This window comes from Bombina bombina, chromosome 7 (assembly GCF_027579735.1).
Source record: "Bombina bombina isolate aBomBom1 chromosome 7, aBomBom1.pri, whole genome shotgun sequence".
Lineage (NCBI taxonomy): Eukaryota > Metazoa > Chordata > Amphibia > Anura > Bombinatoridae > Bombina > Bombina bombina.
Genome location: NC_069505.1, coordinates 427,996,291 through 428,020,988, shown reverse-complemented (window position 1 = coordinate 428,020,988; position 24,698 = coordinate 427,996,291). Strand labels below are relative to the sequence as shown.

The 24,698-nt window shown below is 39.1% G+C and overlaps 1 protein-coding gene across 1 annotated transcript in view; it reads right to left on the bottom strand.

Moving 5' to 3' along the window:
* The window catches only part of LOC128666610 (extracellular serine/threonine protein kinase FAM20C), a 217,547-nt gene that overhangs the window by 13,403 nt on the left and 179,446 nt on the right, over positions 1–24,698 (bottom strand). Inside the window, exons 8-9 of the mRNA XM_053721308.1 lie at positions 14,278–14,359; positions 459–518 (exon numbers count right to left, since the gene is read on the bottom strand). Coding sequence (XP_053577283.1) covers positions 459–518; positions 14,278–14,359 — 142 coding nt within the window. The remainder of the gene's footprint in view (positions 1–458; positions 519–14,277; positions 14,360–24,698) is intronic.

Here is a 24,698-nt window from a genome sequence, read left to right as displayed (position 1 = left end):
CTCCTATTGGTTATATCACTTGCAAGACCTCGCGTGTCTCACAGCTCCTATTGGTTATATCACATGCAAGGCCTCGCCTGTCTCACAGCTCCTATTGGTTATATCACTTGCAAGGCCTCGCGTGTCTCACAGCTCCTATTGGTTATATCCCTTGCAAGGCCTTGCATGTCTCACAGCTCCTATTGGTTATATCACTTGCAAGGCCTCGCGTGTCTCACAGCTCCTATTGGTTATATCCCTTGCAAGGCCTCGCGTGTCTCACAGCTCCTATTGGTTATATCACTTGCAAGGCCTCGCATGTCTCACAGCTCCTATTGGTTATATCACTTGCAAGGCCTCGCATGCCCTAGCTAATTGTGTTGCTTGCTGGCCTTACAGGGCTCTGGATTAGAGGATTATATTCTGTTACAAGACGTCCCAGGGTTCTGCTAGCGGAAGGATTATCTCACGAGACTGACCTGCAGCACTGCTGGAGGGGCGCCAGGATAGAAAGGTCATCGTACGAGTGACGTCCAAACCTACAGCCAAAGCACAGGATGAGATAGCAAGAGATCAGTGCTATGATTATACACAGCTGCTCTGTTTGTAGCAGATACTGTTTCCCTCTGACTCATTTACTCACAAGTAAAAAATAAACAGTGTATTCTGTTACTATAGCAATAACTAATACAATTACTCAAATTACCCAAACGTGAGTGTCATGTGTATGGTAAAAGCCTCTGTATTAGGTGCAGCCTTACTTATAGTATCCCTTTTATACCTTAAAATCCCTCTGTATTAGGTGCAACTTCTCCTTATATTGTATTATATTATCCCTGTATACATTACATCCCTGTGTATTAGGTGCAGACTCTCCTTATATTATATTATTATCCCTGTATACATTACATCCCTCTGTATTAGGTGCAACCTCTCCTTATATTACATTATTATCCCTGTATACATTACATCCATGTGTATTAGGTGCAGACTCTCCTTATATTATATTATTATCTCTGTATACATTACATCCCTCTGTATTAGGTGCAGCCTCTCCTTATATTATATTATTATCTCTGTATACATTACATCCCTCTATATTAGGTACAGTCTCTCCTTATATTATATTATTATCCCTGTATACATTACATCCCTCTGTATTAGGTGCAGCCTCTCCTTATATTATATTATTATCCCCTGTATACATTACATCCCTCTGTATTAGGTGCAGCCTCTCTTTATATTACATTATTATTCCTGTATACATTACATCCCTCTGTATTAGGTGCAGCCTCTCCTTATATTATATTATTATCCCTGTATACATTACATCCCTCTGTATTAGGTGTAGCCTCTCCTTATATTATATTATTATCTCTGTATACATTACATCCCTCTATATTAGGTACAGTCTCTCCTTATATTATATTATTATCCCTGTATACTTTACATCCCTCTGTATTAGGTGCAGCCTCTCCTTATATTATATTATTATCCCCTGTATACATTACATCCCTCTGTATTAGGTGCAGCCTCTCTTTATATTACATTATTATTCCTGTATACATTACATCCCTCTGTATTAGGTGCAACCTCTCCTTATATTACATTATTATCCCTGTATACATTACATCCCTCTGTATTAGGTGCAGCCTCTCCTTATATTATATTATTATCCCTGTATACATTACATCCCTCTGTATTAGGTGTAGCCTCAACTTATATTACATTATTATCCCCTGTATACATTACATCCCTCTGTATTAGGTGCAGCCTCTCCTTATATTATATTATTATCCCCTGTATACATTACATCCCTCTGTATTAGGTGCAGCCTCTCCTTATATTATATTATTATCCCTGTATACATTACATCCCTCTGTATTAGGTGCAGCCTCTCCTTATATTATATTATTATCCCCTGTATACATTACATCCCTCTGTATTAGGTGCAGCCTCTACTTATATTACATTATTATCCCCTGTATATATTACATCCCTCTGTATTAGGTGCAGCCTCTACTTATATTACATTATTATCCCCTGTATACATTACATCCCTCTGTATTAGGTGCAGCCTCTCCTTATATTATATTATTATCCCTGTATACATTACATCCCTCTGTATTATGTGCAGCCTCTCCTTATATTATATTATTATCCCCTGTATACATTACATCCCTCTGTATTAGGTGCAGCCTCTCCTTATATTATATTATTATCCCTGTATACATTACATCCCTCTGTATTAGGTGCAGCCTCTCCTTATATTATATTATTATCCCTGTATACATTACATCCCTCTGTATTAGGTGCAGCCTCTCCTTATATTATATTATTATCCCTGTATACATTACATCCCTCTGTATTAGGTGCAGCCTCTCCTTATATTATATTATTATCCCTGTATACATTACATCCCTCTGTATTAGGTGCAGCCTCTCCTTATATTATATTATTATCCCTGTATACATTACATCCCTGTGTATTAGGTGCATCCTCTCCTTATATTATATTATTATCCCTGTACACATTACATCCCTCTGTATTAGGTGCAGCCTCTCCTTATATTATATTATTATCTCTGTATAAATTACATCCCTCTGTATTAGTTGCAGCCTCTCCTTATATTATATTATTATCCCTGTATACATTACATCCCTCTGTATTAGGTGCAGCCTCTCCTTATATTACATTATTATCCCCTGTATACATTACATCCCTCTGTATAAGGTGCAGCCTCTCCTTATATTACATTATTATCCCCTGTATACATTACATCCCTCTGTATAAGGTGCAGCCTCTCCTTATATTACATTATTATCCCTGTATACATTACATCCCTCTGTATTAGGTGCAGCCTCTCCTTATATTACATTATTATCCCTGTATACATTACATCCCTCTGTATTAGGTGCAGCCTCTCCTTATATTACATTATTATCCCTGTATACATTACATCTCTCTGTATTAGGTGTAGCCTCTCCTTATATTACATTATTATCTGTGTATACATTACATCCCTCTGTATTAGGTGCAGCCTCTCCTTATATTACATTATTATCTGTGTATACATTACATCCCTCTGTATTAGGTGTAGCCTTTCCTTATATTATATTATTATCCCTGTATACATTACATCCCTCTGTATTAGGTGTAGCCTCTCCTTATATTACATTATTATCTGTGTATACATTACATCCCTCTGTATTAGGTGTAGCCTCTCCTTATATTATATTATTATCCCTGTATACATTACATCCCTCTGTATTAGGTGCAGCCTCTCCTTATATTACATTATTATCCCTGTATACATTACATCCTTCTGTATTAGGTGCAGCCTCTCCTTATATTATATTATTATCCCTGTATACATTACATCCCTCTGTATTAGGTGCGGCCTCTCCTTATATTATATTATTATCCCTGTATACATTACATCCCTCTGTATTAGATGCAGCCTCTCCATATATTATATTATTATCTCTGTATACATTACATCCCTCTGTATTAGGTGCAGCCTCTCCATATATTACATTATTATCCCTGTATACATTACATCCCTCTGTATTAGGTGCAGCCTCACCTTATATTATATTATTATCCCTGTGTACATTACATCCCTCTGTATTAGGTGCAGCCTCTCCTTATATTATATTATTATCCCTGTATACATTACATCCCTCTATATTAGGTGTAGCCTCTCCTTATATTATATTATTATCCCCTGTATACGTTACATCCCTCTGTATTAGGTGCAGCCTCTCCTTATATTATATTATTATCCCTGTATACATCCCTCTGTATTAGGTGCAGCCTCTCCTTATATTATATTATTATCCCTGTATACATTACATCCCTCTGTATTAGGTGCAGCCTCTCCTTATATTATATTATTATCTCTGTATACATTACATCCCTCTGTATTAGGTGCAGCCTCTACTTATATTATATTATTATCCCTGTATACATTACATCCCTCTGTATTAGGTGCAGCCTCTCCTTATATTATATTATTATCCCTGTATACATTACACCCCTCTGTATTAGCTGCAGCCTCTCCTTATATTATATTATTATCCCTGTATACATTACATTCCTCTGTATTAGGTGCAGCCTCTCCTTATATTATATTATTATCCCTGTATACATTACATCCCTCTGTATTAGGTGCAGCTTCTCCTTATATTATATTATTATCCCTGTATACATTACATCCCTCTGTATTAGGTGCAGCCTCTCCTTATATTATATTATTATCCCTGTATACATTACATCCCTCTGTATTAGGTGCAACCTCTCCTTATATTATAATATTATCCCTGTATACATTACATCCCTCTGTATTAGGTGCAGCCTCTCCTTATATTATAATATTATCCCTGTATACATTACATCCCTCTGTATTAGGTGCAGCCTCTCCTTATATTATATTATTATCCCTGTATACATTACATCCCTCTGTATTAGGTGCAGCCTCTCGTTATATTATATTATTATCCCTGTATACATTACATCCCTCTGTATTAGGTGCAGCCTCTCCTTATATTATATTATTATCCCTGTATACATTACATCCCTCTGTATTAGGTGCAGCCTCTCCTTATATAATATTATTATCCCTGTATACATTACATCCCTCTGTATTAGGTGCAGCCTCTCCTTATATTATATTATTATCCCTGTATACATTACATCCCTCTGTATTAGGTGCAGCCTCTCCTTATATTATATTATTATCCCCTGTATACATTACATCCCTCTGTATTAGGTGCAGCCTCTCCTTATATTATATTATTATCCCTGTATACATTACATCCCTCTGTATTAGGTGCAGCCTCTCCTTATATTATATTATTATCCCCTGTATACATTACATCCCTCTGTATTAGGTGCAGCCTCTCCTTATATTATATTATTATCTCTGTATACATTACATCCCTCTGTATTAGGTGCAGCCTCTCCTTATATTATATTATTATCCCTGTATACATTACATCCCTCTGTATTAGGTGCAGCCTCTCCTTATATTATATTATTATCCCTGTATACATTACATCCCTCTGTATTAGGTGCAGCCTCTCCTTATATTATATTATTATCCCTGTATACATTACATCACTCTGTATTAGGTGCAGTCTCTCCTTATATTATATTATTATCCCTGTATACATTACATCCCTCTGTATTAGGTGCAGCCTCTCCTTATATTATATTATTATCCCTGTATACATTACATCCCTCTGTATTAGGTGCAGCCTCTCCTTATATTATATTGTTATCCCCTGTATACATTACATCCCTCTGTATTAGGTGCAGCCTCTCCTTATGTTACATTATTATCCCTGTATACATTACATCCCTCTGTATTAGGTGCAGCCTCTCCTTATATTATATTATTATCCCCTGTATACATTACATCCCTCTGTATTAGGTGCAGCCTCTCCTTATATTATATTATTATCCCTGTATACATTACATCCCTCTGTATTAGGTGCAGCCTCTCCTTATATTATATTATTATCCCTGTATACATTACATCCCTCTGTATTAGGTGCAGCCTCTCCTTATATTATATTATTATCCCTGTATACATCCCTCTGTATTAGGTGCAGCCTCTCCTTATATTATATTATTATCCCTGTATACATTACATCCCTCTGTATTAGGTGCAGCCTCTCCTTATATTATATTATTATCCCTATATACATTACATCCCTCTGTATTAGGTGCAGCCTCTCCTTATATTATATTATTATCCCTGTATACATTACATCCCTCTGTATTAGGTGCAGCCTCTCCTTTTATTATATTATTATCCCTGTATACATTACATCCCTCTGTATTAGGTGCAGCCTCTCCTTATATTATATTATTATCTCTGTATACATTACATCCCTCTGTATTAGGTGCAGCCTCTCCTTATATTATATTATTATCCCTGTATACATTACATCCCTCTGTATTAGGTGCAGCCTCTCCTTATATTATATTATTATCTCTGTATACATTACATCCCTCTGTATTAGGTGCAGCCTCTCCTTATATTATATTATTATCCCTGTAAACATTACATCCCTCTGTATTAGGTGCAGCCTCTCCTTATATTATATTATTATCCCTGTAAACATTACATCCCTCTGTATTAGGTACAGCCTCTCCTTATATTATATTATTATCCCTGTAAACATTACATCCCTCTGTATTAGGTGCAGCCTCTCCTTATATTATATTATTATCCCCTGTATACATTACATCCCTCTGTATTAGGTGCAGCCTCTCCTTATATTATATTATTATCCCCTGTATACATTACATCCCTCTGTATTAGGTGCAGCCTCTCCTTATATTATATTATTATCCCTGTATACATTACATCCCTCTGTATTATGTGCAGCCTCTCCTTATATTATATTATTATCCCTGTATACATTACATCCCTGTGTATTAGGTGCAGCCTCTCCTTATATTATATTATTATCCCTGTATACATTACATCCCTCTGTATTAGGTGCAGCCTCTCCTTATATTATATAATTATCCCTGTATACATTACATCCCTCTGTATTAGGTGCAGCCTCTCCTTATATTATATTATTATCCCTGTATACATTACATCCCTGTGTATTAGGTGCATCCTCTCCTTATATTATATTATTATCCCCTGTATACATTACATCCCTCTGTATTAGGTGCAGCCTCTCCTTATATTATATTATTATCCCCTGTATACATTACATCCCTCTGTATTAGGTGCAGCCTCTCCTTATATTACATTATTATCCCTGTATACATTACATCCCTGTGTATTATGTGCAGCCTCTCCTTATATTATATTGTTATCCCCTGTATACATTACATCCCTCTGTATTAGGTGCATCCTCTCCTTATATTATATTATTATCCTTGTATACATTACATCCCTCTGTATTAGGTGCAGCCTCTCCTTATATTATATTATTATCCCTGTATACATTACATCCCTCTGTATTAGGTGCAGCCTCTCCTTATATTATATTATTATCCCTGTATACATTACATCCCTCTGTATTAGGTGCAGCCTCTCCTTATATTATATTATTATCCCTATATACATTACATCCCTCTGTATTAGGTGCAGCCTATCCTTATATTATATTATTATCCCTGTATACATTACATCCCTCTGTATTAGGTGCAGCCTCTCCTTATATTATATTATTATCCCCTGTATACATTACATCCCTCTGTATTAGGTGCAGCCTATCCTTATATTATATTATTATCCCCTGTATACATTACATCCCTCTGTATTAGGTGCAGCCTCTCCTTATATTATATTATTATCCCTGTATACATTACATCCCTCTGTATTAGGTGCAGCCTCTCCTTATATTATATTATTATCCCTGTATACATTACATCCCTCTGTATTAGGTGCAGCCTCTCCTTATATTATATTATTATCCCCTGTATACATTACATCCCTCTGTATTAGGTGCAGCCTCTCCTTATATTATATTATTATCCCCTGTATACATTACATCCCTCTGTATTAGGTGCAGCCTCTCCTTATATTATATTATTATCCCCTGTATATATTACATCCCTCTGTATTAGGTGCAGCCTCTCCTTATATTTTATTATTATTCCTATATACATTACATTCCTCTGTATTAGGTGCAGCCTCTCCTTATATTATATTATTATCCCTGTATACATTACATCCCTCTGTATTAGGTGCAGCCTCTCCTTATATTATATTATTATCCCTGTATACATTACATCCCTCTGTATTAGGTGCAGCCTCTCCTTATATTATATTATTATCCCTGTATACATTACATCCCTGTGTATTAGGTGCAGCCTCTTCTTATTTTATATTATTATCCCTGTATACATTACATCCCTCTGTATTAGGTGCAGCCTCTCCTTATATTATATTATTATCCCTGTATACATTACATCCCTCTGTATTAGGTGCAGCCTCTCCTTATATTATATTATTATCCCTGTATACATTACATCCCTCTGTATTAGGTGCAGCCTCTCCTTATATTATATTATTATCCCCTGTATACATTACATCCCTCTATATTAGGTGCAGCCTCTCCTTATATTACATTATTATCCCCTGTATACATTACATCCCTCTGTATTAGGTGCAGCCTCTCCTTATATTATATTATTATCCCCTGTATACATTACATCCCTGTGTATTAGGTGCAGCCTCTTCTTATTTTATGTTATTATCCCTGTATACATTACATCCCTCTGTATTAGGTGCAGCCTCTCCTTATATTATATTATTATCCCCTGTATACATTACATCCCTCTGTATTAGGTGCAGCCTCTCCTTATATTATATTATTATCCCTGTATACATTACATCCCTCTGTATTAGGTGCAGCCTCTCCTTATATTATATTATTATCCCTGTATACATTACATCCCTCTGTATTAGGTGCAGCCTCTCCTTATATTATATTATTATCCCTGTATACATTACATCCCTCTGTATTAGGTGCAGCCTCTCCTTATATTATATTATTATCCCCTGTATATATTACATCCCTCTGTATTAGGTGTAGCCTCTCCTTATATTATATTATTATCCCTGTATACATTACATCCCTGTGTATTAGGCACAACCTCTCCTTATATTACATTATTATCCCTGTATACATTACATCCCTCTGTATTAGGTGCAGCCTCTCCTTATATTACATTATTATCCCTGTATACATTACATTCCTCTGTATTAGGTGCAGCCTCTCCTTATATTATATTATTATCCCTGTATACATTAAATTCCTCTGTATTAGGTACAGTCTCTCCTTATATTATATTATTATACCTGTAAACATTACATCCCTCTGTATTAGGTGCAGCCTCTCCTTATATTAAATTATTACCCCCTGTATACATTACATCCCTCTGTATTAGGTGCAGCCTCTCCTTATATTATATTATTATCCCTGTATACATTACATCCCTCTGTATTAGGTGCAGCCTCTCCTTATATTATATTATTATCCCTGTATACATTACATCCCTCTGTATTAGGTGCAGCCTCTCCTTATATTATATTATTATCCCTGTATACATTACATCCCTCTGTATTAGGTGCAGCCTCTCCTTATATTATATTATTATCCCTGTATACATTACATCCCTCTGTATTAGGTGCAGCCTCTCCTTATATTATATTATTATCCCTGTATACATTACATCCCTCTGTATTAGGTGCAGCCTCTCCTTATATTACATTATTATCCCCTGTATACATTACATCCCTCTGTATTAGGTGCAGCCTCTCCTTATATTATATTATTATCCCTGTATACATTACATCCCTCTGTATTAGGTGCAGCCTCTCCTTATATTACATTATTATCCCTGTATACATTACATCCCTCTGTATTAGGTGCAGCCTCTCCTTATATTATATTATTATCCCTGTATACATTACATCCCTCTGTATTAGGTGCAGCCTCTCCTTATATTATATTATTATCCCTGTATACATTACATCCCTCTGTATTAGGTGTAGCCTCTCCTTATATTATATTATTATCTCTGTATACATTACATCCCTCTGTATTAGGTGCAGCCTCTCCTTATATTATATTATTATCCCTGTATACATTACATCCCTCTGTATTAGGTGCAGCCTCTCCTTATATTACATTATTATCCCTGTATACGTTACATCCCTCTGTATTAGGTGCAGCCTTACTTATATTATATTATTATCCCTGTATACATTACATCCCTCTGTATTAGGTGCAGCCTCTCCTTATATTATATTATTATCCCTGTATACATTACATCTCTCTGTATCAGGGATGGCCTCTCCTATTATATAATTACTAGTGGTAAAGCCTGTGTACACGGGCCATAATGTTTAATGAAAGAAGTATACCTATCCATCTATCCCTCTGTCCCTATCCATCTGTCCCTGCCCCCCCCCCCCCAAACAGCTCTCTAACCCCCCTCTAACTATTGCCACCATTTTAGGTAATGGCAGCTGTTTGCCAGTACCTATAACCCCCTTTTTATCTCTATAGTGTAGTGGTCCCATCACTTCCCTCGATCACCATTTAGCCCCCCCGCACCCCCAAACCCCTTTTCTGTAGTATATCTGCCCCATCCCTCCCTGTTCCTTTCATGTCTGTAGGGTGGGGCCCTCTCACTCCCTCCCCCCTCTGCTGCAGACCCGCCTCCCGCTGGCACCAGCTGAAGTTACACAGTGTCACCGTCTGTAACCATCAGGCATCTGCCCTCATATGGAGGTGGATGTCTGAAGCTTCAGGAGCTCCCGCTCTCGGCTGTAACATAACAGCTGAGAGTGCTGTGTCACGCTGCAGGCTGAGCACTACTGACGACGGCGACGGACGCGTTACAAACACGATTATAGTATAAATTCCCTGTGTACATTGTATCTGTTTTCTGCATTTTTTTACACAGCCGTTGATGCTGTACGTGGCACAATGCCCATTGACTTTTATGGCACATGTTTTGGGATAATTATGTGTTGTACAGAATAATAACCAGAGCTGTGTTTAAGTTTAGTGTATCAGTACCCATCTAGTTCTCGTATATTAGTACCAGTCTAGTGTATCAGTGTCAGTCTAGTGTATCAGTGTCAGTCTTGTGTATAAGTACCAGTCTAGTGTATCAGTGCCAGTCTAGTGTATCAGTGCCAGTCTAGTGTATCAGTACCCGTCTAGTGTATCAGTGCCAGTCTAGTGTATCAGTGTCAGTCTAGTGTATTAGTACCAGTCTAGTGTATCAGTGTCAGTCTAGTGTATCAGTGTCAGTCTAGTTTATTAGTACCAGTCTAGTGTATCAGTGCCAGTCTAGTGTATCAGTACCCATCTAGTGTATCAGTGTCAGTCTAGTGTATTAGTACCAGTCTAGTGTATCAGTGCCAGTCTAGTGTATCAGTGTCAGTCTAGTGTATTAGTACCAGTCTAGTGTATCAGTGCCAGTCTAGTGTATCAGTGCCAGTCTAGTGTATCAGTACCCATCTAGTGTATCAGTACCCATCTAGTGTATCAGTGCCAGTTTAGTGTATCAGTACCCATCTAGTGTATCAGTGTCAGTCTAGTGTATCAGTGTCAGTCTAGTGTATTAGTACCAGTCTAGTGTATCAGTGTCAGTCTAGTGTATCAGTGCCAGTCTAGTGTATCAGTGCCAGTCTAGTGTATCAGTACCCATCTAGTATCAGTGCCAGTCTAGTGTATCAGTACCCATCTAGTGTATCAGTGTCAGTCTAGTGTATCAGTGTCAGTCTAGTGTATCAGTACCAGTCTAGTGTATCAGTGTCAGTCTAGTGTATTAGTACCAGTCTAGTGTATTAGTGTCAGTCTAGTGTATCAGTACCCATCTAGTGTATCAGTGCCAGTCTAGTGTATCAGTACCTACCTAGTGTATCAGTGTCAGTCTAGTGTATCAGTGTCAGTCTAGTGTATCAGTGTCACTCTAGTGTATTAGTACCAGTCTAGTGTATCAGTGTCAGTCTAGTGTATCAGTGTCAGTCTAGTGTATCAGTGTCACTCTAGTGTATTAGTACCAGTCTAGTGTATCAGTGTCAGTCTAGTGTATCAGTGTCAGTCTAGTGTATCAGTGTCACTCTAGTGTATTAGTACCAGTCTAGTGTATCAGTGTCAGTCTAGTGTATCAGTGTCAGTCTAGTGTATGAGTGCCAGTCTAGTGTATCTTTACCCATCTAGTGTATCAGTGTCAGTCTAGTGTATCAGTGTCAGTCTAGTGTATGAGTGCCAGTCTAGTGTATCTTTACCCATCTAGTGTATCAGTGTCAGTCTAGTGTATCAGTGTCACTCTAGTGTATTAGTACCAGTCTAGTGTATCAGTGTCACTCTAGTGTATTAGTACCAGTCTAGTGTATCAGTGCCAGTCTAGTGTATCAGTGCCAGTCTAGTGTATCAGTACCCATCTAGTGTATCAGTGCCAGTCTAGTGTATCAGTACCCATCTAGTGTATCAGTGTCAGTCTAGTGTATCAGTACCCATCTAGTGTATCAGTGTCAGTCTAGTGTATCAGTACCCATCTAGTGTATCAGTGCCAGTCTAGTGTATCAGTACCCATCTAGTGTATCAGTGCCAGTCTAGTGTATCAGTACCCATCTAGTGTATCAGTGTCAGTCTAGTGTATCAGTACCCATCTAGTGTATCAGTGTCACTCTAGTGTATCAGTGTCAGTCTAGTGTATCAGTGTCAGTCTAGTGTATGAGTGCCAGTCTAGTGTATCAGTGTCAGTCTAGTGTATCAGTGTCAGTCTAGTGTATCAGTGTCAGTCTAGTGTATCAGTGTCAGTCTAGTGTATGAGTGCCAGTCTAGTGTATCAGTGTCACTCTAGTGTATTAGTACCAGTCTAGTGTATCAGTGTCACTCTAGTGTATTAGTACCAGTCTAGTGTATCAGTGTCAGTCTAGTGTATCAGTACCCATCTATTGTATCAGTGTCAGTCTAGTGTATCAGTGTCAGTCTAGTGTATCAGTGTCAGTCTAGTGTATCAGTGTCACTCTAGTGTATTAGTACCAGTCTAGTGTATCAGTGTCACTCTAGTGTATCAGTGTCAGTCTAGTGTATCAGTGTCAGTCTAGTGTATCAGTGTCACTCTAGTGTATTAGTACCAGTCTAGTGTATCAGTGTCAGTCTAGTGTATCAGTGTCAGTCTAGTGTATCAGTGTCACTCTAGTGTATTAGTACCAGTCTAGTGTATCAGTGTCACTCTAGTGTATTAGTACCAGTCTAGTGTATCAGTGTCACTCTAGTGTATTAGTACCACTCTAGTGTATCAGTGCCAGTCTAGTGTATCAGTACCCATCTAGTGTATCAGTACCCATCTAGTGTATCAGTGCCAGTCTAGTGTATCAGTACCCATCTAGTGTATCAGTGCCAGTCTAGTGTATCAGTACCCATCTAGTGTATGAGTGCCAGTCTAGTGTATCAGTACCCATCTAGTGTATGAGTGCCAGTCTAGTGTATCAGTGTCAGTCTAGTGTATCAGTGTCAGTCTAGTGTATCAGTGTCACTCTAGTGTATTAGTACCAGTCTAGTGTATCAGTGTCACTCTAGTGTATTAGTACCAGTCTAGTGTATCAGTGTCACTCTAGTGTATTAGTACCACTCTAGTGTATCAGTGCCAGTCTAGTGTATCAGTACCCATCTAGTGTATCAGTACCCATCTAGTGTATCAGTGCCAGTCTAGTGTATCAGTACCCATCTAGTGTATCAGTACCCATCTAGTGTATCAGTGCCAGTCTAGTGTATCAGTACCCATCTAGTGTATCAGTGCCAGTCTAGTGTATCAGTACCCATCTAGTGTATGAGTGCCAGTCTAGTGTATCAGTGCCAGTCTAGTGTATCAGTACCCATCTAGTGTATCAGTACCCATCTAGTGTATCAGTGCCAGTCTAGTGTATCAGTACCCATCTAGTGTATCAGTACCCATCTAGTGTATCAGTGCCAGTCTAGTGTATCAGTACCCATCTAGTGTATGAGTGCCAGTCTAGTGTATCAGTGCCAGTCTAGTGTATCAGTACCCATCTAGTGTATGAGTGCCAGTCTAGTGTATCAGTACCCATCTAGTGTATGAGTGCCAGTCTAGTGTATCAGTACCCATCTAGTGTATCAGTACCCATCTAGTGTATGAGTGCCAGTCTAGTGTATCAGTACCCATCTAGTGTATCAGTACCCATCTAGTGTATGAGTGCCAGTCTAGTGTATCAGTACCCATCTAGTGTATGAGTGCCAGTCTAGTGTATCAGTACCCATCTAGTGTATGAGTGCCAGTCTAGTGTATCAGTACCCATCTAGTGTATCAGTACCCATCTAGTGTATGAGTGCCAGTCTAGTGTATCAGTACCCATCTAGTGTATCAGTACCCATCTAGTGTATGAGTGCCAGTCTAGTGTATCAGTACCCATCTAGTGTATCAGTGCCAGTCTAGTGTATCAGTACCCATCTAGTGTATGAGTGCCAGTCTAGTGTATCAGTACCCATCTAGTGTATCAGTACCCATCTAGTGTATGAGTGCCAGTCTAGTGTATCAGTACCCATCTAGTGTATGAGTGCCAGTCTAGTGTATCAGTACCCATCTAGTGTATCAGTACCCATCTAGTGTATGAGTGCCAGTCTAGTGTATCAGTACCCATCTAGTGTATGAGTGCCAGTGAGTCTATTGCTCAGAGAACAACGTGATAAGTGAGATTATGTCACACACCAGCTGCTGAGTTTGTCTCACACCTCTCTTCCCCAGTCTATTCAGTGCCCCCTTCCCCCTGCTCACCCGCGGCCATTGTCCAGGTGCAGAAGGAACGTTTGATTCCCGAACTTCTCAAATGTCTCATAGTGATGACGATCCTGATTACCTGTGTGACAGAAGCTTGTAGCAAATTAGTGTCTTTCACCCCTGACCCCAACCTCCATATAGTAACCGTATACCTGAACCTCCTATATAGGAGCCATAACCCAAACTCTATATAGTACCCAAACACCATCCTCTGTATAGGACCCACAGTATACCTGAACCTCTGTATAGTAGCCATACCACAACCTCTGTATAGTAACTATACACCATCCTTTGTATAGAAGCCACAGTATACCTGAACCTCTGTATAGTAGCCATACCACAACCTCTGTATAGTAACTATACACCACCCTTTGTATAGAAGCCACAGTATACCTGAACCTCTGTATAGTAGCCATACCACAACCTCTGTATAGTAACTATACACCACCCTTTGTATAGAAGCCACAGTATACCTGAACCTCTATATAGTAGTCATACCGCAACCTCTGTATAGTAACTATACACCACCCTTTGTATAGAAGCCACAGTATACCTGAACCTCTATATAGTAGTCATACACCCAACCTATGTACAGTAACCACATTATACCTGCACCTCCATATAGAAACCATACCCCAACCTCTGTATAGTACCCACAGTATATAGAGAATCTAGCTCTAGATGAGAAAAATATATACAAATAAAAAAAATATTATTTAAGGAATGTAAAGCTTAGGAGCCGGCCCATGTTAGGTTCAGAACCCTGGATAGCGCTTGCTTATTGGTGGCTTCATTTTGCCACCAATAAGCAAGTGTAACCCAGGTTCTAAACCAAAAATGGGCCGGCTCCTAAGCTTTACATTCCTGCTTTTTTTTTAAATAAAGATAGCAAGAGAACAAAGACAAATTTATCATAGGAGTAAATTAGAAAGTTGCTTAAAATTGCTGCTCTATCTGAATCATTAAAGAAAAAATGGGTTTAGTTTCCCTTGAAATGGTCTCTATTAGATTATATGACGTTATCTTTATTTCTCTGTATATAACACTTCAGCATTTTTTGTGCAATCTATACAATACTTGTTAGTACCCACAGTATACCTGCATATCCATATAGTAACCACACCCCAACCTCTGTATAGTACCCACAGTGTACCTGCATCTCAACATACAGTAACCATACTCCAACCTATGTATAATAGGCACAGTATAAATGCACCTCTGTATAGTACCCACCGTGTACCTGCATCTAAGAAAACAGTAGTGATTTGACTTTTGTCTGCCACTCACTCCTTTCTGTTCCATATTTATCTGCATTGAGACATAGGGAGTGTTTTACATTTAGTTTAAATTCAGGAACTTTTGAAAAAAATGGATATTTGAGTGTCCAGTATTTTTGGGACTGGATACCTGGCAATCCTAGTTTAAAACCACCTTTTAGGTTAGGGAAGCAGAATTAAAAAAACCACAATTTATGTAAGAACTTACCTGATAAATTCATTTATTTCATATTGACAAGAGTCCATGAGCTAGTGACTTATGGGATATACAATCCTACCAGGAGGGGCAAAGTTGCCCAAACCTCACAATGCCTATAAATACACCACTCACCACACCCACAATTCAGTTTAATGAATAGCCAAGTAGTGGGGTGATAAAGAAAGGAGTAAAAAGCATCAACAAAGGAATTTGGAAATAATTGTGCTTAATACAAAAAAATCATAACCACCATAAAAAGGATGGGCCTCATGGACTCTTGCCAATATGAAAGAAATGAATTTATCAGGTAAGTTTTTACATAAATTATGTTTTCTTTCATGTAATCAAACTGAAACAGCTGCCTGAAGAACTTTTCTACCAAAAACTGCTTCCGAAGAAGCAAATACATAAAAACGGTAGAATTTTGTAAATGTATGCAAAGAAGACCAAGTTGCTGCTTTGCAAATCTGATCAACTGAAGCTTCATTCTTAAAAGCCCACGAAGTGGAGACTGATCTAGTAGAATGAGCTGTAATTCTCTGAGACGGGGCTTGACCCAACTCCAAATAAGCTTGATGAATCAAAAGCTTTAACCACGATGCCAAGGAAACGGCAGAAACCTTTTGACCTTTCCTAGAACCAGAAAAGATAACAAATAGACTAGAAGTCGTCCTGAAATCTTTAGCAGCTTCAACATAATATTTCAGAGCTCTCACCACATCCAAAGAATGTAGAGATCTCTCCAAATAATTCTTAGGATTAGGACACAAGGAAGGGACAACAATTTATCTATTAATGTTGTTAGAATTCACAACCTTAGGTAAGAATTTAAGTCCGCAAAACTGCCATATCCTGATGAAAAATCAGAAAAGGAGATTCACAAGAGAGAGCAGGTAATTCAGAAATTCTTCTAGCAGAAGCGCTGGCCAAAAGAAACAACACTTTCCAAGAAAGTATTTTAATGTCTAAAGAATTCATAGGCTCAAATGGAGGAGCCTGTAAAGCCTTCAAAACCAAATTAAGACTCCAAGGAGGAGAGATTGATTTAAGGACAGGCTTAATATGAACCAAAGCCTGAACAAAACAGTGAATGTCAGGAAGCTTAGCAATCTTTCTGTGAAATAAAACAGAAAGAGCAGAGATTTGTCATTTCAAGGAACTTGCAGACAAACCCTTATCCAAACCATTCTGAAGATTTACAAGCCTGTAACATAATATTAATCACTGAGTCAGAAAAACCTCTATGACTAAGCACTAGGCGTTCAATTTCCATACCTTCAAATTTAATGATTTGAGATCCTGATGGAAAATCGGACCTTGAGACAGAAGGTCCGGTCTTATTGGAAGTGGCCAAGGTTGGCAACTGGACATCCGAACAAGATCTGCATACCAGAACCTGTGAGGCCATGCTGGAGCCACCAAAAACACAAACGATTGCTCCATGATGATATTGGAGATCATTCTTGGAAGAAGAACTAGAGGCGGGAAAATATAAGCAGGTTGATAACACCAAGGAAGTGTCAATGCATCCACTGCTTCCGCCGGAGGGTCCCTGGACCTGGACAGGTACCTGGGAAGTTTCTTGTTTAGATGAGAAGCCGTCAGATCTATTTCTGGAAGACCCCACATCTGAACAACCTGAGAAAACACATCTGGATGGAGGGACCACTCCCCCGGATGTAAAGTCTGACGGCTGAGATAATCTGCTTCCCAATTGTCTATACCTGGGATATGAACCACAGAGATTAGACAGGAGCTGGATTCTGCCCAAGCAAGTATCCGGGATACTTCTTTCATAGCTTGGGGACTGTGAGTCCCACCCTGATGATTGACATATGCCACAGTAGTGATATTGTTTGTTTGAAAACAAATGAACGGTTCTCTATTTAACACAGGCCAAATCTGAAGAGCCCTGAAAATCGCATGGAGTTCCAAAATATTGATTGGTAATCTCGCCTCTTGAGATTTCCAAACCCCTTGTGCTGTCAGAGATCCCCAAGCAGCTCCCCAACCTGAAAGACTTGCATATGTTGTGATCAAAGTCCAGGTTGGACGAACAAAAGAGGCCCCTAGAACTATAGGATGGTGATCTAACCAACAAGTCAGAGATAGTCGAACATTGGGATTTAAGGATATTAATTGTGATATCCTTGTATAATCCCTGCACCATTGGTTCAGCATACAAAGCTGGAGAGGTCTCATATGAAAACGAGCAAAGGGGATCGCGTCCAATGCTGCAGTCATGAGACCTAAAACTTCCATGCACATAGCTACTGAAGGGAATGACTGAGACTGAAGGTTCCGACAGGCTGAAACCAATTTTAAACGTCTCTTGTCTGTTAGAGACAGAGTCATGGACACTGAATCTATCTGGAAACCTAAAAAGGCGACCCTTGTCTGATGAATCAAAGAACATTTTTGGTAAATTGATCCTCCAACCATGTTTTCGAAGAAACAACACTAGTTGATTCATGTGAGATTCTGCAGAATGTAAAGACTGAACTAGTACCAAGATATCGTCCAAATAAGGAAACATCGCAATACTCCGCTCTCTGATTACAGAGAGTAGGGCACCGAGAACCTTTGAAAAGATTCTTGGAGCTGTCGCCAGGCCAAAAGGAAGAGCGAGAAATTGGTAATGCTTGTCTTGAAAAGAGAATCTCAGAAACTGATAATGATCTGGATGAATCAGAATATGAAGATATGCATCCTGTAAGTCTATTGTGGACATATAATGCCCTTGCTGAACAAAAGGCAGAATAGTCCTTATAGTCACCATCTTGAAAGTTGGTACATAATGATTCAAAAATTTTAGATCCAGAACTGGTCTGAAAGAATTTTCTTTCTTTGGGACAATGAATAGATTTGAATAAAACCCCAGACCCTGTTCCTGAAACGGAACCGGCATGATTACCCCTGAAAGCTCCAGGTCTGAAATACACTTCAGGAAAGCTTGAGCCTTTACAGGATGTCACAGGCTGCAAGGGTTAAACCCCTACCCCCTATAACCTTCCCCCTGTTGTTATCTAGTCTAGGTGTAAAGTGTCTTTCTGGTATTGTGTGAGTCATTCATTGTCCTTTTGTAAGTCAGGATGTGATTAGCATCTGTTTAAAAAAACATTGTCTGATGTTTGTCTCATTGTATAATATTTGTTTCTATTTGTGTAGTAACTAACCCCATGTGTTCGAAATATATAAAAGCTGTGTTTTCTGTGCAATAAAGCAGTTCTTATTTTCACCTGAATGCTAGTCTGTCTAGTCATTTAGGTGGGCTCCAGCTAGAATCACTTTCCTGTGCTACATAGAAATCACTTTCCTGGGCTACATAGCCACTTGTTCCAGGCAGAGGAAGGACCCGGCTGGCGGCGCTACCCAGTCGGGGTAGCGGGAAGTCCGTCACACTGGATTTGCTGGGATGCGTGACAGAAAATATCTTCTCACAGAAGGTCTTACTCTAAATCCTATTCGATACCCCTGAGAGACAATACTCAGAATCCATTTATTTCGGACAGAATTTGTCCAAACATCCTTGAAAAATCTCAATCTGCCCCCTACCATCTGAGCTGGAATGAGGGCCGCAACTTCATGCGGACTTGGGGGTTGGCTTGGGTTTCTTAAATGGCTTGGATTTATTCCAATTTGAAGAAGGTTTCCAATTGGAAACAGATTCCTTGGGGGAAGGATTAGGTTTCTGTTCTTTAATTTGTCAAAAGGTATGAAAGCGGTTAGAAGCTTTAGATTTACCCTTAGGTCTTTTATCCTGAGGCAAAAAAACTCCCTTCCCCACAGTGACAGTTGAAATAATAGATTCTAACTAAGAACCAAATAACTTATTACCTTGGAAAGAAAGAGATAGCAATCTAGATTTAGAAGTCATGTTAGCATTCCAAAATTTAAGCCACAAAGCTCTTCTAGCTAAAATAGCTAAAGACATAGATTTAACATCAATTTTGATGATATCAAAAATGGCATCACAAATAAAATGATTAGCATGTTGAAGCAAGCGAACAATGCTAGACAAATCAGAATCCAATTCTTGTTGCTCTAAATGTTCCAACCAAAAACTTGATGCAGCTGCAACATCAGCCAAATAAATTGCAGGCCTGATTAGATGACCGGAATATAAATAGGCTTTCCTTAGATAAGATTCAAGTTTCCTATCTAAAGGATCTTTAAAAGAAGTACTATCTTCCATAGGAATAGTAGTACGTTTAGCAAGAGTAGAGAGAGCCCCATCAACTTTGGGGATCTTTTCCCAAAACTCCAATGTAACTGCTGGCAAAGGATACAATTTTTTTAAACCTTGAAGAAGGAATAAAAGATGTACCAGGCCTATTCCATTCCTTAGAAATCATATCAGAAATAGCATCAGGAACTGGAAAAACCTCTGGAGTAACCACAAGAGGTTTATAAACAGAATTTAAACGTTTACTAGTTTTAATATCAAGAGGACTAGTTTCCTCAATATCCAATGTAATCAACACTTCTTTTAACAAAGAACGAATGTACTCTATTTTAAATAAATAAGTAGATTTGTCAGTGTCAATATCTGAGGAAGGATCTTCTGAATCAGATAGATCCTTATCAGAGGAGGATAATTCAGTATGTTGTTGGTCATTTGAAATTTCATCAACTTTATGAGAAGTTTTAAAAGACCTTTTACGCTTATTAGAAGGCGGGATGGCAGACAGAGCCTTCTGAATAGAATCAGCAATAAAATCTTTTAAATTCACAGGTATATCTTGTACATTAGATGTTGAAGGAACAACAACAGGCAATGCACTATTACTGATGGACACATTCTCTGCATGTAAAAGCTTATCATGAAAACTATTACAAACCACAGCTGGATAAATAATCTCCACAAGTTTACAACAAATGCACTTAGCTTTGGTAGAACTGTTATCAGGCAGCAGGGTTCCAGCAGTGATTTCTGAGACAGGATCAGATTGAGATATCTTGCAAATTTAAGATAAAAAACAACATATAAAGCAAAATTATCAATTTCCTTATATGGCAGTTTCAGGAATGGGGAAAAAATGCAAACAGCATAGCCCTCTGATAGAGAAAAAATGCAAGAGGCATATAGGAATGGGGTTTAAAATAATGAAAATATTTGGTGCCAAGAATGACGCACAACACAAATAGAAATTTTTTTGGCGCTAACAACATCGGGAAATGATACACTCGCGTCATCAAAGATGCAACCTTATAAAAGGACTCGGCGTCAACTAAGACACCAGAAATTATGAATTTGCGCCATCGAACGTAATTTCGCGCCAAAAAATCTTGCGCCAAAAATGACGCAATATACTTTGGCAATTCGCGCCCTTGCGAGCCTAATTTGCCTGCAAATGAAAAAGAACAGTCAATTGAAAAAAGACTATACCCCAGGTAAGAAAAAAAAAATGTCCTAAAAAATGCATTTCCCAGATATGAAACTGACAGTCTGCAAAAGGAAATATACTTAAACCTGACTCGTGGCAAATATAAATACAATACATATATTTAAAACTTTATATAAATACATAAAGTGCCAAACCATAGCTGAGAGTGTCTTAAGTAATGAAAACATACTTACCAAAAGACACCCATCCACATATAGCAGATAGCCAAACCAGTACTGAAATGGTTATCAGTAGAGGTAATGGAATATGAGAGTATATCGTCGATCTGAAAAGGGAGTTAGGAGATGAATCTCTACGACCGATAACAGAGAACCTATGAAATAGATCTTCCGTGAGGAAAACCATTGCATTCAATAGGTGATACTCCCTTCACATCCCTCTGACATTCACTGTACTCTGAGAGGAATCAGGCTTCAAAATGCTGAGAAGCGCATATTAACGTAGAAATCTAGCACAAACTTACTTCACCACCTCCATAGGAGGCAAAGTTTGTAAAAACTGAATTGTGGGTGTGGTGGGGGTGTATTTATAGGCATTTTGAGGTTTGGGAAACTTTGCCCCTCCTGGTAGGATTGTATATCCCATAAGTCACTAACTCATGGACTCTTGCCAATTACATGAAAGAAAATGACTTTTTAATGACTCTAACTGCACCAGTTTAATGATATCTATGTTCCTTATTAGTAATCGTAGCATTTATATTATGTACAGCAGCTTTGGGAAGGAAAGATAATAATTCTAGCAGCTAATAACAAAGTTAAATCCCTCCATTCCTAGACATTTTGAAGATAACAGATTAAAAATGTAATTCATACCAGTCCTGGGGTCTATTAGACAATTTAATACCCACATAATTAATGCAGGATTACACTTCTTTAAAAGGAAAACACAGTGTGGATCTGAAGATTTCTCTCTAACCATAATCTCTAATTTATATTAATCTCTACCAGACCAGAGCGGGAGCGAGATACATTTAGTTTAATAGCGCGATCGGGAGCGCTATGATTAGACAGTGGGCACGCAAACCGCTTTTGAAAGGAAGACCTGATCAGAATAGCCTGGAGAGGAAACAAGTTAAGTTTAACATTAGGGACTAAAATCTTTGGATATGTGCAGAATTATGTGTCATTCATTTTTAAGTTTACTGTCCCTTTAAGTGCACCTGTACATGATATTTTTTTGCACTTTTCTTTATAACCATTTTGACAAAACTAGTTTAGCTAAAGAAAAATACCTACAGATAGATTCTTCATGTTGTCCTGGTTTTAGAAATACTCCATATGTCTAGGTTTCCAAGTAATGTTTAGGAAATATAGACCAAATATGGAATTATTGGTCTAACGCTAAAATCTGCTATGCTTGTACTGTAAATTAAATAGCTGTCACCTAATTCAAAACTGCTACACAAAAGTATATATTTGTAGCATTTAGATACCCCAGCGGATTTGTCTAGAAATATTTTGTTGCCAAGGGCAGAAAACCCTTTTGTTGCCAAGGGCAGAAAACACAATTTCGGAATAAAAAACACTTTTATTAAAATAAAATTATACAAAAAAATAAATAAACTTTACTAAAATAAAATGTATTTAAAAAAATACATAAAAACACTTCCTGTCTTCTCTCCTTTCTCCTCCCTCCTCCTCTCTTATCTCCTCTCTTCTCTCTTATCTCCTCTCTTCTCTCTTCCCTTCCCCCTCTCTTCTCTTCTCTCTTCCCCCTCTCTTCTCTTCTCTCTTCCCCCTCTCTTCTCTTCTCTCATCCCCCTCTCTTCTTTCCTCTCTTCTCCCTCTCTTCTCTCTTCCCTTCCCCCTCTCTTCTCTTCTCTCTTCCCCCTCTCTACTTTCCTCTCTTCCCCTCTCTTCTTTCCTCTCTTCTCCCTCTCTTCTCTCTTCCCCCTCTCTCTTCTCTCCTCTCTTCCTTCCTCCCTTCCCTCCTCTCTTCTCTCCTCCCTACTCTTCTCTCTTCCCCTACTCTTCTCTCTTCCCCCTCTCTTCTCTCCTCCCTTCCCCCTCTCTTCTCTCCTCCCTTCTCTCCTCCCTTCCCCCTCTCTTCTCTCCTCCCTTCCCCAGTGGCGTCACTAGGGTTGGTGTCACCCGGTGCGGTAAGTCATGGTGTCACCCCCCCCCCCAGAAAGCAGACACACACAAAAACACAGGCAAACACACATACAAACACTCAGACACACTTAAAAACATACTGTTGCACACACAAACACTCGGAAACACACTCAGACACACACACAAAAACACACACACAAAAACACTGACACACAAAAACTCAGACACACACATACAAAATATGTAAACTGCACTGCATTAATTATGAAGCTCATGCTCCCTGGCTCAGCAGAACATCAAATGAAAGATAAACAGAGCACTCTAAAATAAATCACTGAAGAAAAGGTTTAGGCGCACAAACTATGAAAATTCTGCTCTCTGACTCTGTTCCAAGTCTGTCAGTGCACAGCCCTGGGCCGCATGTCACTGAGCAGTGAGCACAGATAGGCAGGCAGGTTTAGGCTAGCAGCGCAACTTTGCAAGCCCCACGGCACACCCACAACATTCATAGTGAAATTGGGCAGGGGAGGAGCAAAGTACAAACAAGCAAAAGCAGCCAGGAAAACTATTTGTTGAAATTGCAGTACTGGCTCAAGGGGCAAAAAAATTGTGTGGCTACAACTTCCCCAGTCCCACGAATGTTCACAAATGCCAGCCTCTAATAAAATAATCTATGCATCTCAACATTGTATTTCTTTGAATTTCAATAAAATGTAAAAAAAAAAAAAAAAAAAAAATTTTTTCTTTTTCTTTTTTTGGTGTCACCCCCTGGAGGGTGTCACCCGGGTGCGGCCCGCCCCCCCCTAGTGACGCCACTGCCCTTCCCTCCTCTTCTCTCCTCCCTTCCCTCCTCTCTTCTCTCCTCCCTACTATTCTCTCTTCCCCCTCTCTTTTCTCCTTCCTTCCCCTCTCTTCTCTTCCCTCTTCTCTTCCCCCTCTCTTCCCCTCTCTTCTTTCCTCCCTTCCCCCTCTCTTCTCTCCTCCCTTCCCTCCTCTCTTCTCTCCTTCCTTCCCTCCTCTCTTCTCTCCTTCCTTCCCTCCTCTCTTCTCTCCTCCCTACATTTCTCTCTTCCCCCTCTCTTCTCTCCTCCCTTCCCCTCTCTTCTCTTCCCCCTCTTTTCTCTCCTCCCTTCCCCCTCTTCTCTCCTCCCTTCCCCCTCTCTTCTCTCCTCCCTTCCCCCTCTCTTCTCTCCTCCCTTCACCCTCTCTTCTCTCCTCCCTTCACCCTCTCTTCTCTCCTTCCTATTCTTTGCTCTTCCCCTCCCTTTCCCCTCTTCTCTCCTCCCTTCCCCCTCTTCTCTCCTCCCTTTCCTTCTCTCCTCCCTTCCCCCTCTTCTCTCCTCCCTTCCCCCTCTTCTCTCCTCCCTTCACCCTCTCCCCTCTCTTTTCCTCCTCTCCTCTCCTCCCTTCCCCCTCTTCTCTCCTCCCTTCCCCCTCTTTTCTTTCCTCCCTTCCCCCTCTCTTCTCTCCTCCCTTT